The 18,908-nt window shown below is 38.0% G+C and overlaps 2 protein-coding genes across 2 annotated transcripts in view; both read right to left on the bottom strand.

Annotated features, from left to right (window-relative positions):
* SPIDR (scaffold protein involved in DNA repair) overlaps positions 1 to 6,039 on the bottom strand; it is a 157,560-nt gene extending 151,521 nt beyond the window's left edge. Inside the window, exon 1 of the mRNA XM_026064419.1 lies at positions 5,793 to 6,039. Coding sequence (XP_025920204.1) covers positions 5,793 to 5,983 — 191 coding nt within the window. The 5' untranslated portion in view covers positions 5,984 to 6,039. The remainder of the gene's footprint in view (positions 1 to 5,792) is intronic.
* A 538-nt stretch (positions 6,040 to 6,577) lies between these two features.
* LOC112965427 (DNA repair-scaffolding protein-like) overlaps positions 6,578 to 18,908 on the bottom strand; it is a 53,659-nt gene continuing 41,328 nt past the window's right edge. Inside the window, exon 7 of the mRNA XM_026064394.1 lies at positions 6,578 to 6,647. The gene's annotated coding sequence lies outside the window, so the exon portion shown is untranslated. The remainder of the gene's footprint in view (positions 6,648 to 18,908) is intronic.

The raw sequence follows: 18,908 nt of genomic DNA, 5'->3' as shown, positions 1-18,908 counted from the left end.
TCCTTTAGTGTACAAAATAGCATAGGTGCTCATGAAAGAGGTGGCAGAAAACCTGGGCGTGTAGATGGAAGTCGCTACAGAAGCCCTCCTCCTCCTCTCCAGTGCAGGAGAGAAGCTGCTGACTTAGTGAAGTAACAAGGGATCAGAAAGAGTAATTTTAGCTTTACAGAGCAGCTCTGTTCAAGCTCTGACTCAACAGTTTTATAAACTTTTCTCCCTTTTCATCTTGGATGAACTGCCATAACATTATAATTGGTTTAATTCTGTTTGTTAAATCTGGACTACTTTTCTAGAATCGAGGCATAACACAATTTCTTTTGTAACAGAGACCAAAGGTTCACAATTCTTGTTCAGTGAGATTTTGTTTTCCAGGTCCTAGTTGTCTTGGACAGAGCAGAAGAGGAGATGTAAGAGACAACACGGTCAGAATCGCTGAGAACGGGGTGGGTGAGCACTTCCTAGATTCTGTATTGCCTCCAATGAAAATTTTAAGTAAAACTTGATAGGCAGTCGATGTTCCCTTTCTTCTACTTAGACAAGCTCTCCCACTGAATATGTTTGAAAAATTTAGGAACATCTTCTGAATTAAGCAGCTTCTAGTGCCTTCCTTTTTCTTAATTTTCAAACATTGATTACTCTTCTTACAACTGCTAAAAAAAAAAAAAAAAAGTTGAAAAGTTTACCACAGCTCTCTGGGATTATTCAGTCTCCTTAATAGAGGAAAGAAAAAAAGAAAAAAGAAAAAAAAATCTTTCAGACTGTCCTATCTCTCTGACAGCAGACACTCTCACCGGAAGGAAGAAGCTAGCTTAATAAGAAGCATCCTCATTCACAGAAGTAAGTTATTCCTTTTTTGGATGGTAGTTAAAAAAAAAAAAATCTAGTGTCAGACTCGTATCAAAATTTCTGGCAGAACAGAGGGACATAAGGTTAAGAGGAATCCTCTGCAGAAATCAGCTTTGGCAGAACAGCTCTGCCCCAGTAGACAGCAAGCAGCCCTCCCTTCAATTCTGAAGGCTTTGTCTTGCCTGAGCAGAGATCTTGCACCGAACAGCAAACTTAATGGTTAAACATCAAAGGCACCAAAATGACTTCTCTCTGATGGGGAGTAACTACCTTCTGTTAAACCACTGCAACCAAGAAAATCTATTATAGATGAAATAGGGGAAATCTGTCCTGTTAAGCACAGACATTTTTGCACAAAACAATTTTTTTCTATTAACCCCAGTCATCTGGCCCTGTGAAACCATCCCCACCTTCTAAAAAGGACAAGACAGATTTTAATTTTCAGTAAGTGCAAGATCATTTGCCCATGTGCACTGCCAGTGATTACAAATGGTACATCTGTACTGCACCCATGATATTCTTCAGTTACATTCTCCTAAACCAACAAGATATTCACTAGCATGAGAAACTTATCTAACGTTTATAATTTCAGCATAAGATCAGGATGGTCAAAATGGCTAGTCTGTTGCCGTTATACCCTCATGCAACCTGTTCATGAATTCAAGGAAAAAAAAAGAAAAGACCAATTTTAGAGTAAAAGCCTGCTTCATTTGCGCCAGCTCCTTCCTCCCTTGGCATTTCCTTTATTTTCAGGACCCCGATTGGCCTCATATGACAGAAATGGGTTATGCTTACTGCACAAAGTACCAGGACATTCTGTAATTTTCTCTTTTTTTTGATAAGAAAAAGTTATTTTTAGCAAGTCAGATTTCTATGTGGTCTACTGTTCTATATACAAATAGGTATGAGATAATTAAACAGAATTTTCCAAGATTACTATTAAACTAAAAATGGGCAAGTATTAAAAAAATGCAAAAACAAAGCAACGTTCTTCACAACTAAAAAGCTCAAGGTGACAGATTTAGAAAAAAAAGGGTTAACATTATATAACATATCTTAAGATATCCATTTCCTGAACTGAAACCCAGACTTCAGTGGTTTTTTTTCTTTTGCTGATGGAAATAAAATCTTACTAGAAAAAGCAAACAATTCATAAAACCTTCAAGAGAGATTTACTTGTAGACCAGAAAAGCTGAGTGCATAAATTTTTGAGTTTTCTTGTTTACAAATATTAAGCAAACACTGGTTACTGGTTTAACTCATAACGAACTTCATGAGACTTTGAATATGCTCTTCATTTCTCCCTTCCTTTACAAGGGAACTTTGAGAGAGTCACAACTAGTGCAGTTTCAACATTTCACCCTGTTGCATTAGCGTACATTCAAAATCCAAAAAAGGAAGCTTTCTGAAAAGTAGTAGTTGCAGTATATTCTTTCTCTCTCCTTTAGATTTGCAAATCACTTTCATAATTTTTCCATACATGGTCAACTCAAATTGAGAAACTGAAACTCTGTTGTGGAATAAAACAGCAAAAACATCTAAAACCAATACCTCTCTACCTAATCACCAAAACCAATTCATCTCAGCATCGAGTAATACTAGTAGCACGTCCTTATCAAGTCTCTTACAAGCTCCTCAGTGCAGTACAATGACATTACCTGTCAGCATACCTGGGAAAATTATGCTTCTTTTTTTTCCCCTTCTAATTTTGTTTAAATAAAAGAGATGGCTACACAAGGTGGCATAAAATACCGATGGCATTTAAGGTGAGGATGACCAGTAGCTATGGTATTGACAGTMGTGAGCAAAAGAGATGATGCCTTGCTACTAGCACAACAGCAGAGTTGGCGCCTTCAGGGAGCTCCAGCACCGCTGAATGACTGCACTGTGCAGGCTGCTGGCTCTCCCTGCACACCGTCGGGGAGAGAAGGGCAATCTTTGCTCCGAACAGCTTTGAAAAACAAAAACTACCATTACAGGGGATATATGAAGAGATACTAGAATCTGGCAAATGGGCACAGAATATATCAAGCAGCAGGCATGGCATGGAAAGATAAATTGCTTCTGCCATGCCTTTCTTTTCCACAGACACAGATCTCTTAAGAACTCCATTTAATTCCTAACAGAGGAAGACTGTGATATCTTCCTTCAGTTTTCACTCACCATAATCAACTTTATAAATTTTTCATATTTCTTTGGGGAAACTGGCTTCTCATTTTCTTTCCACTCCAAGGTATTGAATTTACATTCAAATTTCTAACACTAGGCTTAGAATTTATTTTAACCCTCCATAAACTTTTGCTGTTCAGGTTAGTTCTTGTTTTTTGTGGAGAATGACAAGTACACCTTTAATAGGATCAGTCTAGCACAGTCAAACAATTTGGAAACATTCCTCCCCTCCAGGCAACCATCCGTTTCCATTTTAGCACCAGGAGCATTTTAGGCAGAGAGCACAGCAGAAAGTTAACTTATTTCAACTCTTTCACAGACTATTATAGCTTTTTTTTTTTTTTTTTTTTTGCAGGGGGTGGTGGTGGTGTTTGAGCTTGGGTATGATAATGTAGCCATGGAGGTAACAGGAACACAGCTGTCATCAGGTAAAATAAATAATAAAGCAGATTGCAGTATACCTAAATAATACTGGAAGAGGGAGTTATACATAAGATATTTTTCAGAAAATATAAGCTACAATTTTCTGAAAATATCCTCTCTACCTGTTGAAGATGACCTTAGTCATCTCAAACAGCAGAAAGAGATGAAAATGGAAATAAATCATTTCTTTTTTCTCAAAAGTGGACAAAAATGTAGGAGGCCTATTCTGCTTGCATCAGGACTCTTACAAGAATTAAACATACTAATATGATCTGGTTTTGGATTAGAACCTTTCTCACAAAGGAATTCAAATAGAAAGACCATAGCTCTATCACCTGCACCATCTCCTCTCAACTCATGCTTCACTTAGCACCAGCCCAAAAAGAGAGAGCGCAGCTAAGTATGGAAGCTCTCTCTTCCACCTGCTCCTCAGTTCAAAATGGTCCAGGCAGGAGCCTGCAGGCCAAATCCAGCTTGCAGGATGATTTCCCTTGCTCATTGCTTTTTCTGCTGTGGTCTCGATCTGCAGGGCAGGTGAGAAGGAAGGAGAAAGGAAGAGCCAGCAACTTTTACATAGCTTTCAGAAGCTGGAAAGAAAGGGTTGTCGCTTTATCAGTCAAGAAGCCAATAAATCTTTCTCTAAACTGGCCTCTAATCCACAGCACTGAAAACCTGAACCTTTCCATTTAGGATGCAGACTCTTACATCCACTGTTGGTATACTAGTGAAAATGTTCTCGGTCAACAGCAAAAGGTAGAATGGAAGAGAGACACCCTCAGAGTCAATGCCCTGCAGGTGAGAGGCAAAGATGAGAGTTACCCGGACAATCAAATAACTAGATGAATGAAACTCATAACTGAGGAATTTCCTGCTTGCTTTCCTGATCCCAAAGAAACCAAAGGTGGTTTTTTACTCTTCCAGCCTGTGCTACCCCTTAAGTTGTGCTCCTCTATATCCAATCTGAACAGATTACATTCTGCATTGTGAGAGAAGAGTGGTTTATTCTCTTATGCAACTCAGAGCATCTTTGCTGTATAGTCTTGCACTAGGATAGTTGATAGCAAACGTCATCAAAAGAAGCTGGTAGAAGCAGATTCAAATCACATTTAAGCTATGGAGCTCCGAACCATGGGATGTTATTGCAGCAGCCATAAATTTATATAGCTTCAGAAAACAACTGGATAAACTCATGGAAAGACAAACCCACTGAGGGTAACAAAAAGCCCCTGAGCAATTAGCTGCTGAAAGCTCATAGAATATCTGGGCAAAATACCGCTATACACTTGTCCTGTTCTTTTATCTTTCATACATACTTTGGTCTGAACTAGTGCAGTTGTTCTTAAAAAGTAAAGCCTGACCACACAGGCAAAGAGCTTTCTTCTGTATAGAGATCCTCAGTAATTAAATAAAATTTCAAATCTGTTTCCTCAGTCAGCTCTTGGAAATAGCCAAAAAAAAAATTTAAAAGAAAAATAAGGTATGCTTATTTAACTAAAGTGAAGATTTACTGTTTTCAGACATGTTTGTCATGTTTTCCGATTGATTACTGTATGCAGAATTGGCTGTAACAGAAATGAGAAACAATTATACTGTTAAAAAAAATACAACAGGTGTCTAAAGGAGCACTATTCACAATTTCAGTTTCTGTAATATGAGACTTACCCCTACATATACCATGCAAATTAAAACTGCTTTACTGAAATCATTACAGCAAGTGACTATTTCTGCACCGTAATTAGCTTGACAAATACTGAATCACGAACATCAGACTTCCACCGCTCAGGTTCAAGCTGTTTCCTTTCAGCAGTTAGATTATCTTTTTAATGTATTTAATTTAGTCACAGACATTTAAATTTCAGATGAACAAATGCATCCCACCCTTGCCTAAGTATCACTCTGTCCTGCCTTAAGCACTATTGCTCATCCACCCCTTTCACACAGTATTTGAATAATTTTACCCTGACAAATCTGGAAAGGACCAAAAAATCAGAAGCACGGCATTTCTGCAAACTATCTGAACAGGCACAAAGCAGTAAAATGATTACAAGCTAAAAGAGAAGTATGTGCACTCAGTATCTGTAAGATGCTTTAAAACATTATTAACAGTGCAAAAACTGTATCAATTTGTACACAGACAGGAGTTCAAGATTGAGCGCTATCACCACAGACGTTAACACTGAAATAGTTCTTTCTTTTCTTGATTGCTTGTTTATAGATAAACGACATTCTTTAAGTTTTTGGAATTTGCATCTTTAAAATATTTGTCCTTGAAACACATTCCTACTCTTTTGTTAGTTAACTTGAATTATTTTATTTACAATAAAATTTTTTCTTAAGAAGGACAGGACATTTACCTTAGTAATTTCCTCTTTTTAGCAGAGTCTTCTGGGGTTCTTGAGGCCCTGTCTGACTGTTTCTTAGGTGTTTGTAGAAGGGCCTGTGCAGACTTTAACCAGTCACTGGCAGGTCTTGCCGTAACCTTCCCTGTATCCAGCGCTGAGCTCAGCTGTAATCTCTTAGTGAATCCTGGACTAGTAGTCTCCATTTCTCCTTCTTCCACACTGTCATTATCAGATGAATATTCAGAAATTTCTGTTGAAGTTTTCTATACATAAAAAAAAAAGTTATTTAAACAGAATGCTAACAAGATAAATTTATATTGAAAAAAAATCTGGTTTACATTCCACTACAGGTTTGTGCAGACAGTTATTTGTGTTCTCTAGTAACCCAAAAATCAAATGCCAATTTGTTGATTAATGTAACTTGGACAACTTCATTGTAACTCCACAGTAATCTTTTCTAAGTCAATACAAACTCCTGACTACAAAGACTGTCTGTTGAGGGACAACTGGGATGAGAAGTTTTCAAAGAGGTGTCAGGATTAAAACAAGTTTACAGGCAAACAGAAAGAGGCTAATGAGGGAAAGGGAATCGTGATTGGCAGGTGCACTCCCCACACGTACAAGATCTGTTAACAGGCATGACAGATTCATCCCATTCTCAGAAAGAGTGTACCTACTTAAAATTAGAAATCAAGATTCTTCATTGCCAGGAAGATGATATATGTAAATGTCTTGTAAACAACTAAATTAAACAACCTAGACTGGCATTGTATTTCAGCAATGGAGAAAGATGATGCATGCATCCAAATGGAGGACAGCTGAAAGGAGTGGAGCATTCATGGCCGGATTCAAGTAAGTAAGAATGTCCTGCAATTTAAACTGAGGAAAGAAACATACATGTCTATGATGCGAGATTGTGAAATCCTGACAGACAAAAAGTATTTAACATTGTATTAGAACAAGAATTTGACAACTAAAGCTAGCCTTCTCACATGTCCAGGCCTATAGCTTCCAGGGAAGATTATAAAAATTTAGCACCCAGTCTTGGAAGCTATAAAGCCATATTCACATAAATCCAAAAAGGATTACTGGTCAACAGCCAGGACCATAAACAAGAATACAATAGATTTCAGATTCACAAGAACTTGCTGAAGCTCTTCTTACAGAATTACAGAATCACAGAATCACAGAATCACTGAGGTTGGAAGGGACCTCTGGAGATCATCTAGTCCAACCYCCCTGCTCAAGCAGGGTCACCTAGAGCACATTGCACAGGATTGCATCCAGGCGBSTTTTGAATATCTCCAGAGAAGGAGACTCCACCACCTCTCGGGGCAACCTGTTCCAGTGCTCTGTCACCCTCACAGTGAAAAAGTTTTTCCTCATGTTAAGGTGGAAGTGTCTGTGTTTCAGTTTGTGCCCATTGCCTCGCGTCCTGTCGCTCGACACCACTGAAAAGAGTCTGGYCCCATCCTCTCGACACCCTCCCTTCAGATACTTGTACACRTTGATAAGATCTCCTCTCAGCCTTCTCTTCTCCAAGCTAAACAGGCCAAGCTCTCTCAGCCTTTCCTCATAAGARAGATGCTCCAGTCCCCTAATCATCTTTGTGGCCCTTCGCTGGACTTGCTCCAGTAGKGCCACATCCCTCTTGTACTGGGGAGCCCAGAACTGGACRCAGTACTCCAGATGTGGCCTCACCAGGGCTGAGTAGAGGGGCAGGATCACCTCCCTCAACCTGCTGGCAACACTCTTTCTGATGCAGCCCAGGATACCATTGGCCTTCTTGGCCACAAGGGCACATTGCTGCCTCATACTTAACTTGGTGTCCACCAGCACTCCCAGGTCCTTCTCAGCAGAGCTGCTTTCCAGCAGGTCAACCCCCAACCTGTACTGCTGCATGGGGTTATTCCTCCCCAGGTGCAGGACCCTGCACTTCCCTTTGTTGAATTTCATGAGGTTCCTCTCTGCCCACCTCTCCAGCCTGTCCAAGTCTCTTTGAATGGCAGCACAATTCACAATTCATAGGACGCACAGAACTGAGAAAGGAAGGGAGAGAGGACAGGATGAGAAAGCCCCCAAATAAATCAGAAAATCTATATGAAAGGCTGAGAAAAGTGCTGACAATGAATATCACCTCCTTTGGCCCAGCTTGCTCCTCTCAGGCTCTAGCACAAGCAGGATACAGCAGCAGGTTTGGCTCCCTAATGTAAGCTATGCAGAGTCAAGTTCTATTATGTAAATTATTCTCTGTTAATCCAGTATTTCTTGAAGTAGGTACTAAGGAACACTAAGCAAAAATACTTGGGAAGTGACATTTTACCTAGTACAGAATGAAATGGCCCAAAACTCCGAAGTAGGCAGGAGACTAAGAAACATAAGGTGAACTCAGTCTTCRGGAATTAGTTGTAAGAAAATCTTCTCAGATATCTCCAAGTCTTCAAATAAGATACGGGCCTTCTCTCAGTCAAAAAGTATATACTGCAAATGCATTTAACTGTTAGGTGAAAGTTTCATTCACAGTCTGTTCTTAATGGATACATTCTTAAGGTCTGATCCATTTTATGTACAGTAACAATTCTCAACTTCACAGAAACAAGGGCAAATCCTAGAATCATTCTACAACTTCTGGTAAGACCTTGTTTCTTTCATTACAAAGACAAATATCTGACATTCCTAATCCTTCCAATTGCGACAAACAGTCAGCGAACCACCCAGGCATTTGCTCATCTAGATCAGTACAAAGTACAACTGTTCACTTCCTAATAAGAGAATGGATCTAACTCCTTCAAGAGATGTTTTAATGAACTAATTGTTTACTGGAAGAGACTTCAATGGAGTAATACATCCTGCAAAACTCTACTAGAGCTGAGCTACAAACCATATTTATAGTTGAGGTTTTTGTCGTATTTCCCCATCATTCTAAGCTGGCTGAAGATGAAAAAGCAGTACAAGTCCTGGTGGGGTCAGCATACTATCAGTCCCATCAATGGTGGCAGAAGCACTAGCATTAGCCTAACTCTAGGAGAGTTGGACAAAACCATTCTTTAGGACAGGCAAGATGGGCAACTAAGACTGATATCCGAAAGAACCAAAAACCAATGGATAACTGCAAAGTATTATGTTTGCATACGGGAAACTGAAAAAGCTCAAAGACTGACTTTGCTCCAGATAATGGTGCCCCGATCATAGAACAGGTCCAGAAAAGAATTAACCTGTTTCTCTTGTCTAGTGCAGTAAATAGCTCTCCACACAGATTGTTTGAATAGACAAATGGCTCTGATAAGGACTTTAATGATAAAAGGAGAGCAAAAAAAAAATAAAAAGCCATTGTTTGTTCTTTAATATGTTCTTAACATAAATTATGAGACACTGCATTAACATTTTAAGAACTTACCTAAGTATTCTAGAAATTGGAAAGATCTTTTAAATTTATCCAGAGAAGAAGAATAACTAAAAGAATGTAATTAATATCAGCCTGCGATTTTTCTGTTTTAAACACAACACAGTCAACTTTCGTCCCTCGGCAACAACATTTCTCTGAAAACAAACTCCTTCCACACTGGAAAAGAGCCAGAAATAAAAGATTTCAAATAGTACTAAAGCAGTAAGCAAGCTCTTCATTCTTAAACACCATTTTGATATGTTCTTTTGCTTTAAGAGTGCTTTAATTTTACTCAAATTAATACAATATCCACAGCATCAAGAAAAAGGATGCAAACCTGAATTTTTTTGTGCAAGTAAAATGCAAACAAGGAATGCCATTGGGACTTGCTTAAAGTTAAGCACATGTTTTAATCCCACTTTAAGAGCTATGAAACTTTCCTAAGTAAGGTTATGTCTAATAAATCATTTAATACTTTTGCTAATATCTATTATTGTATACTTGCTTAGACTTAACTTCCCTGAGGAAACCATATTTGAGGGGGTTTTCTAATTGGTCAGTTGGAAACTTTTTTAAAAGGGGAAGTTATGGAAATGGAAAAGAAAAACAAGAACAAAAACTACACTTTCCAATGCTGTACATTGTTTAACTTTAGCCACCACCAGAAATAAATTCTGAAAAGAAAAATATTTTCAAGATTTACAAACATGATTTTTCACATATCTGTTTAATAAGCTGGCATGCCTACCAACATTATTGTGGTGGCCCTGATGAGATAAATTTCATTTAATTTCTTTGGCTCATTTTAAAACAGTCATTGATAAAAGGTGAACAAACTGTTTATTGTTTAAAAATATCTTAAGCATCATGAAGCCAAATTTTCAAAAGGTTTTTTTATTTTTATTTTTTAATAATAATGTCATCCACAGTAATACCACTAAGAGTTTCGAGGGTGTCATTAGTAAGAACACAGAAGTGTCAAATTAAAAGTAGGTCACTTTTCCACATTGCTTATTATTTTAAAATATAATCATTTACTGTTATGGTGGCCAAAGGTACACTGYTCCCCACCACACACAGACTCAGTTTCTCCACTCCATCCTCAGTAACACCTTAATCCCTTCCTCCAACCCCTACTGAGCTCAGTCTCATCCTGGAGTTCTCCATGACTGTCTCGCATTTATCCCAGTGACTCCAAGTCCTCAGTAGCAGACTATTCTCTAAGATTTACCCATCATCTCCAGTGATGAGCTCATCACAACACCCTCATCTATATCATCCTAACCACTCTTCCATTACCAAAAGCTGAGTGGAAAAAAACACAAGGGCTGACCTCACTATGTCTCTCACTAAGTTTACAAACATGGCTTATTTTGTTTTAGAATAATCTGATTTGCTCTGTGACTGGTTTCATCTGAAAGGCTTCAAATGCTCCTCTTTCTTTTTAAGGGAAAAATAACTTTAGAATAAATGCACAGAACTGCCATTTTTTCCAATGAGATTTGGCTACAGAAAAAAAAGAAGTTGGTGACTATTGCATTAGAGCATCCAGAACCCTATACAGCAGTCTTTTAAAGATATGCATGTTTAAATAAAAATGCATCAAAAGAGAGCTCTCAAGATGGAATTAATTCACAACGCACTTTTGACAGCACTCACCAGTACTAGCTAACATATGGGATGGTACAGACCTAAAAATAGATACCAGAATGAGAAACAGCAAAATTGTCCCCTGACTAGACAGTTAAGATTGCTGTAAGACTACATGATTAGCTATTTAAATATGTTAAATATAAAAAGCAGAAACAGTAAAATCCTGACCCAAATTACTCATTGATAAAGCTCTGACTTCAATGAAAGGAAGATAACCTCCTATAAGCATATACATTTTGCACCAAGCAGCACAAAAGATAATAAGCTGTTACTTCTGTCATCAAATATTCCCTTTCTCACCTTCAAGAGATTTGTTTCATCTGCCTGTTATTTTGCCTTGAATGCCTTGTAAGTTCTTTGGGAAGGCTGTTACAGTCTGCACAGCACTTGCCCAAAGAAGGTCTGAAAAAACTACCTTTGACTACAATAACAGTGAAAGCATGAAATATGCCTATTTGATCATTTTAATAAGAACACGGGAAATTTCATATTAGCTAGAAATAGGCTAAGATGAGAAGACTTAAATTTCCATTTAAATGGTGCGTAATATAAGAGAAAGGCAGTTTAGGGCATATGAGGCAACTTCAGCGTGGAAAGCAAAACTGTACAAAACTTCCTGTATAAATGGAAAACATATCATAATTCTACTTTAAAAACTTAACAGCTTCGTATTTTCAAAAAGGCTATATTGTATGGTGATTGGTAATTAGAAGCAAGAAGATGACCAGCTGGGAGATTTTCTCATCTCCCTTGGCTCTCCTTCCAACATACATTACTCCCTGAAACTTTTCTGCGGAATAATTTCAATATATACCATACATTTGTACCTGCTAGACACTATCTTACTCATTCAGTTATCACACATTCACATTGTTGCAGACCTTTTTCAATTATCATGAAGGTACTTTGCAGATATGGTACTTGGTAAAAGAACACAGATACTGTAAACAAGTCCATCAGCTGAAACTAAGATGCTTCAGCATACTGTAGAATGTCAAAACTTTGCATAGCTTGYCTCACTTTTTTTGTCTGAATCTTTTTATTGACATAAAATGGCTGTCAAATTCTACACAGACACCGAAATAATATTTTGGCAGACGAAGCTCACTTAGTCTATGATTTCCCTCACTAAAAATAATAAATGTAAAGATACTTCTTCCCTTCTATTATCTTACTGTACCTCAGCCCAAACAGGACTAATATGGTTTCTCAGATAGAGCACTTAGGGAATCAGGCTTTCCCAAGGCCACAAAGCAAAGCAGTGTGAGAAACTGAAATAGTATTTGGGAGCTTCAGACTTTGATCACTGGTACATACAGAGGAAAAATAATCCTGTGGCATTTCCTTTCCTGCTTCTCTTCTCCTCTCACATATCTTTGCCTCTAACTTTGGATGTCTTTTCTATCATCTCCTGTCTATTCTCTCATGGACTAACAAACTTACTCTAGTCTCTGATACGAGATATGAGAACTCTTTTCAGAATTGTTTTGCATTTCTCCTAACTGCCTTGTCATGATGCCTCTCAAGATGGGTAGAAGCTGACTGTTTTTAACAGACAGACAGACACCACACACCAAAATTGTATGAACATCCTACCACCTCTCATTTCATATCATTTTCCCTTTTGATAAACAATGCTATGTTTGAACTACAGATACTTTTTGTTCTCATGCATGCAAAAGGATTCAATTGCAGAAAACTTCTACGGCAGGGAGGCAGTAACAGGTTGCAAGGAGGTTTTATATCTTGCACAGTACTCCCCCCAAAAACAGAGTGAGCAGAACAGCTACTGAATTTGCCACAATGAATATTCACAGGCCTAAATCACCAGCGTAGTATGTCAAAGGCCCAAGCTATGCTAATGAACGCTTGAAGCTAACTCCACCAGGAGTTGGCATGCAGGTTTTTAGGGAGTAGGGTAAAGTTAAAACAGAAGTTTCCCCTTCTCTTAATTAATCAACACAAAATTAATTCAAGCATTGTGCACACAGATAGTACAAGATATTATTCAGCTCTATAAAGATAATTAAAGATATAAAGGATTTAAAAGCTACAGACAGTTCTCTTCAAAGCTTTATGCTTTTTGAAGCTCTAACTGAAGCACTGAATTGAAGTCAATGCCATATACTCCCTAGCATCTTGAGAAAAAAAAATTTAGTTCTTGGTAAGCTAGCTACTTTCAGTCTAAAGAGATAAAATTCGGATATGCCTTCACACAAGAAACTTGATTTTTAAGTGTAAAGTTAGGTGTGTGCCATTCTGGGGGCGACACCAAGCTTTCTTCTCACAGGGCAACCACTGAAACAGCAGGCAAAACGTACAAGATTAGGTAGCAGTGCATGGACAGAGATAACCATATGACAAAAAAGAACAACAATGAAAGACATAAATCACTAGTAAGATATTTTTGGACCAACAAGCCCAAACTAACACAGCAGATTAACTGAAATTTTGTATCTGGAACAACCAAACAGTGTTATTATAGAGACAGCATATATTTAAAGTGGATCTTAGATAATGCCTACTTGTTTAGCTAAGTACAGCATTCCTCCTCAGCACATACGCTCCTACCATCTGATCTGTCCTAAATATTTATGAGTGATGTTGGTTCAGCACACTAGGAAATGACTTGGCCGACTTGCCACACGTTAGTATTTTGTGGCTGCCATCACAGGAAACAGAGCTGCATGATCTTGAAGAGCACAAGAATGGCCACCCCAAGCACGCTGCTGCTTTTAGCTGCATCTCTCCACGACTCCCCGCGCAACTACCACTGAGCTGCCAAAGGGTTCAGTTCTTTCTCCCCTCTCAACCACCACTAAGTGGCAGCAACATCTCCCTGCCTTCCCATYGAGATGGGAATGAATTTTTGCTATCTCCTGCATGCCACCACCCCTGGACTGGAATGCAGTAGTTATTAGCACACAGAAAATCATTTATGCCAAGAAGCAAAGAAGAATGCTGTATCTACTTGAATATGGAGAAGTGTAGGCAGCAACACTGTAATTATTCAAAGCAGAATTTGATCACAGACTGCATCCTCATCTCTCCTTAATGGTGTTTTGAGACATTTAAACAAGTGGTTAGGACCTCTCCTCTATGACTAAGTAGAAAAGCTCACTGCACCCAGCAGCCCAGTGCCTCTTATCATAAAGTGAACTGATTCATGATTACCTCTAGAGGAAGGAGGCCAGCTACTAAATCTGAAGCACCACTGCTTACACTACTGGGCCTCCCTCTGGAGAGCTCATGCAGAAGTATTACAGACACACGTTTGATCCCATTTACTCTGCAAGCTCTGTCAGAAAATACAGGTGCATTAGATACCGTATTAAAAGGTTACCCCTATTATGCACGATTCAATTCAAAGCACGGTTATTAATGCCTATTATCAAACAACAAGCAAACTGGACAGTTTTAGAGAAACTTTCATGAAATGCAGGAGTTGAAGGGGCTTTGACCTAACTTTGTAGAAATTAATGAATGATATGCCTGCTGTTGAGTCCTACCATCAGTTATCCTCTCATGATGAACTTGCAGGATACTGAAGCCAAGAAGAGGTGTGGAGGACGACACTGGTAAAATGACTATTACAATCTTCAAAACACGAGGAGGCTGAAGTACAGTACATAAGTACTGTACTTCAAAACGGTGTAACATGCTCACAGCCTTTAATAGTAATTCCATTTTAATTCTTCAGGTACTGAAGAACTGGACAATTTTTCACAAAACCACTTCAGTTTAAGAAAAAAACAAAACACACACAACAACAGTGATACTAACAGTCTCTTAGGGAAAAAGTAACCCAAATGACTTAGGGAAAGGAGACAGAGATCATGCATTCAACTGCTTCGGAACAACAGAAGAATCTAAACTGAATGAGGATACCTGGTGGATTACCCAACCCATTTTCTCAGGAAAAAAAAAAGTTTTTTATATCACTAACAAAATAATAAATAACAAAAAAAAATAACCTGTATCATCATTTATCAGCTCCTCTATCTTGTGCAGATCATACTGCCTTGATTCAGAAAATGAAGTACTGATTTGGAGTTCAAATGATATGTTTGGTCGTGTATTTTTTTTACTGTTCAGGAGGTGCATTCTTTTTTGTTTGGTTTGAGGTCTCTCGCACATAATCCTGCGGATACACTCTGCTGGCAGTATCCTGGCACACAGCACTAATTATATAAGAGAACAGGAATGAAAGAAATATTAGAATAAGATTTTATACAAAGATCAACACAAATATTTGATGTTTGAAAGGGTAACTTCAGGAGGGTTTTTGTTTTGTTACAAATTCAAATTGTAACAAAACAGATTTTTATAGACCTAGTAAAAAGGTGGCATTTTAGCAACTCTTTTTTTTTTTTTTTTAAGCCAGATAAATACACAAGTGTCAAGGAAGAAGAAATTAAAGCTGTAACTTCTAATCCTGAGCAGAAACCTCAGCTGTTACAAGGCAAACAGGTTTAGCAGGCTATACTGCTGAAGATACATCCATGAGCTGTTCCAGCCTGCCTCTCCCAGAACAGGTTGTTCTGAGGCATGGATCATCCAACCGAAACAGGTGAGGCTGTCTTCTCAATCCAAATACATTTTTATACAAAATAAGTAATTAAACAGGAAGCATTGCACTTAATTCTAAGTGTACTTTATAGGTGTAGAATTAAATGGAATTCTGAATATAAAAAGAACACAACCACTGTCTGCTGGACACAAGGGCAGGAAATAATAATAGAAGAGAGCAAGTGATTAAGGTACAAAATGGCCAGGAAGCAGAAGTTTACACAGCAGCAGTTAAGGGATACAGATTTGCACTGTAAGGAATGTAAGGAAAACTCTGCAGCAATCTTGGCATCTGTAACATTTGTGCTGCAACCGTAACTCTTAAAGGCATCATTTTAGGAGTTTAATGAGGCTTTAGAATGGAGAAATCAATCTAACACTTAAGTTTTCTGCAGTACTGGTGATCTCTCCATCAGTCTGTGGTGTGACTAACAGTCAAATTCCAATAGACTATATAATGCTGAAAAATCCCTTTACAGACAATCTACAAGTGCTTTTTCTGCTTTGGCTAGTCTTTTTTCCATCATACAAGAACACCTTTGGCTGCTCCAAGTGAAAATGGCTGGCTGTTAAAGACAATTTGGACCAATCCATGCATATTGTTAGCCAACATAATATGCAACTGAATAACTTTAACTCTTGTTCTCCACTCTTTCCTTAAAAGAGAAAAGGGGGGTGGGAGAAGAACACCTCACTTGTCGTGTCTTGCAAACTCTTCAGGGACAGAACCAGGTCTCTTCTCATGTAAYTGTGTATTATCCCACGCAGCAGAGCTCTCATCTTGATAAGGATTCTCCAGATGATAGAGACCCAGGTTTTCAAATATAAATATCTGACTCTGATAGGACATGTAGATAATTACATCATTTCACACAGAAGCCTCAACATAACTTTATGGACTGAAGTTTGGACACACAAGAAAATTTTAGTCAGATTAAACAGGAGTTAGTTCTTGACATAGATATAGGTACTTTCATGTTTCCAAGGAACAGATGTTATCACATGGTTTGATAACCTACTTTCATATTTGTGTTTATAGTTATTCACTCAGTTTCATTTATTAAAGTTAGTGAATATAGGCCATGAAACCTCAGTTTTATTGTCTCTATTTTAGGTGATGCTATGGTAATTGTCCAGGTTAAAGCCTGGATGTAACAAGAGTACTCAATTGAAAGGCATGATTAAGAGCCAAATTATTATTTATGAGCTAAATCCTAAAATACCTAGACTAAACACCTACTGGATTCAGTAGGAACTGTTAAGGGAGAAAATATGTTTCCAGCTTCAGGCAGCTCTCTTGTTTTAAGTCTTCAAAGAGAATACTTGTAATGAGAGGTAATATCTTTTACTAGACAAAGAGATATACCTGTGGGAGACCAAAGAAGTTTTCAGGGGTTAAACCCTTCTCCAGGTCCCAGAAGCTTGTCAATTATTTTCCTCGAAGTAGATCGTTTGGTCTAAATGCATGAAATCTTTGCTTACATGTTCCTTCTCTTTTACATCTTTAGTSTATACAGTTATGAATAACAATCCTTCAAGCTTTTTTTTTCTTTCTAAAAAAGAAATAATGAGAAAATACTTCTCACAATAACATGACTGTTTAGACTGAATAGGGAACAGTCAGACCTCAAAAAGTCACCTTTCTTATTAAGTATTCTGGTTCAAAAAGTATATGTAAATATGTTAATATTGAGATGGGAAGAAGCAATTCCAAGCAACTTCCATTTACAAGAATTAAAGCTTTCAGTATCATTCCACCCCTAAGGAATTGTCTCCACAATATAATTCAGGAAAACAAGGGAAGGGGTACAATCATCTGAAGATGTAAGGTCAACAAACATAAATTATGTACACTATACATTCATGTGGATGGTGAACTACTGCAAAAAAATTGAAACCCCCGAGTGAGGGATTGCACATAGATACTTAATGGAAGCTCAATTATGCACCCAGATGTCTCATCTTTGGTTGATCTCCCTGCAGTTTCCTGTGAAACCTCTTAGAAAAGCACTTAGAGTGAGCGTGCGAGAGAGAACATGATTGGAACAGCTTTATATAAAATACAAATTCAATACAATCAGCATTTCTGCAACAATGCTTAGCCCTTGATGAGTACTTTTTTCCACAATTTTTGCAGATGTACATACAGAGGTCTCGAAACTCAGAACACCGCACAGCACTTCTAGCTCCTGCAGTSCTGGTATTCATGGTCACAGCACCAACAGCTCAGCAAGGCACCAGGCTGCAGGGCAGCACAGCGCAGCACAGCACAGCGCAGGGCAGCATGGCACGGAGCATTACATTCATTTTCTTCTACTCCCACTCACTCCACATTCTTCTCACTTGACTGTTCTTCCCTTTGCCCCATTTATTGCTTCACAGCGCCTGTGGTACTGCCCCCAAAGCCTAAAATAGTCTCTTCATCTCTCCCTCCTTCATTTCTAACTTCTTCCAACCCTTTCTTTCCTCTCCAAAAGTCTTTTCTGGAACATTGTTCCACATTTTTGCATTGTTAAAATTATTTTAAACTGCAATCACATCAGGGCAGGAAATGTCTTACCATGTCTGAAAGACTACAGCATTAGCTATGACAGTGTATGTATGCATACAAAAGCACCACCTTAACCTAAGCTGATTTTTAATGATGATGACAGCATACGTATGCATACAGACTAAAGAAACAAAAGACCCATTTAATTGCTTTTCACATAAACCAAAGAACATCAAACAAGAAAATTAATTTAAAAAATACATTAAATAGATTCTCTTAAAATTAATTGTTTGGAGGAAAAAAAAGAAAGAAAAAGGAGCCCAACACTAAGTTTACAGATATTTGGTTAGAACATGTGCTTTGGAGCTTTGGAGAAGTAGAAGGAAAACAAAGTAACCAYGGATTGGGTCAGGCATTTCAGAAATGCACTACACTGAACGTTCTCAACATCTGCTCCTCCGCCTGCATAGCAACATGTGGGCTGGTTCTAGGTAGCCACTCTGCAACCAAGGAGAAGGGTGAGTGACATAAAAGGCAAGGTAATTAATTAAAAGAACATTTATTTTTCTAAAATACTAAGCAGTGTTTATCAATCTTTATATTTTCTCTAACAGTCATTATTTTTGGAATGCTTTCTGTGGAGTATGTTCAGTTTAGTTTTCTGTGTAAACTACCAAAAATTTCAGCTTCTTTAGAGTTACCATTTTTGTGKKTTTTTTAATAATCTTTTCCAACAAATCAAAGATAGTATTTTTGCTAGACAGCCTGACACACTCCAAATAAATAGAGGAAGGTGGTTTAAAAAAAGGGAGAAGAATTCAAATTAATTCATCATCTTTCAGGCATATCAAGTGTGCTCGATATGTATGGACACATAATTGTGCAGTATCACTAAAAATTAGAAGAGCCCCCCAAATTATGGAAAGATTACAGCTTTAGAAAGGGAAGTTAAAAGTTGTACGAAAATTGTATATGCTCAGTTATAAGAACTGCAGAGAGATTCAGCTAGTTTTGCAGCCAACTTTGACAC

The sequence above is a fragment of the Apteryx rowi genome, unplaced genomic scaffold (assembly GCF_003343035.1).
Source record: "Apteryx rowi isolate R43461 unplaced genomic scaffold, aptRow1 scaffold_216, whole genome shotgun sequence".
In the NCBI taxonomy this organism is placed as follows: domain Eukaryota; kingdom Metazoa; phylum Chordata; class Aves; order Apterygiformes; family Apterygidae; genus Apteryx; species Apteryx rowi.
The sequence above is the reverse complement of the archived record's forward strand: the minus strand, read 5'-3'. Positions and strand labels throughout refer to the sequence as shown.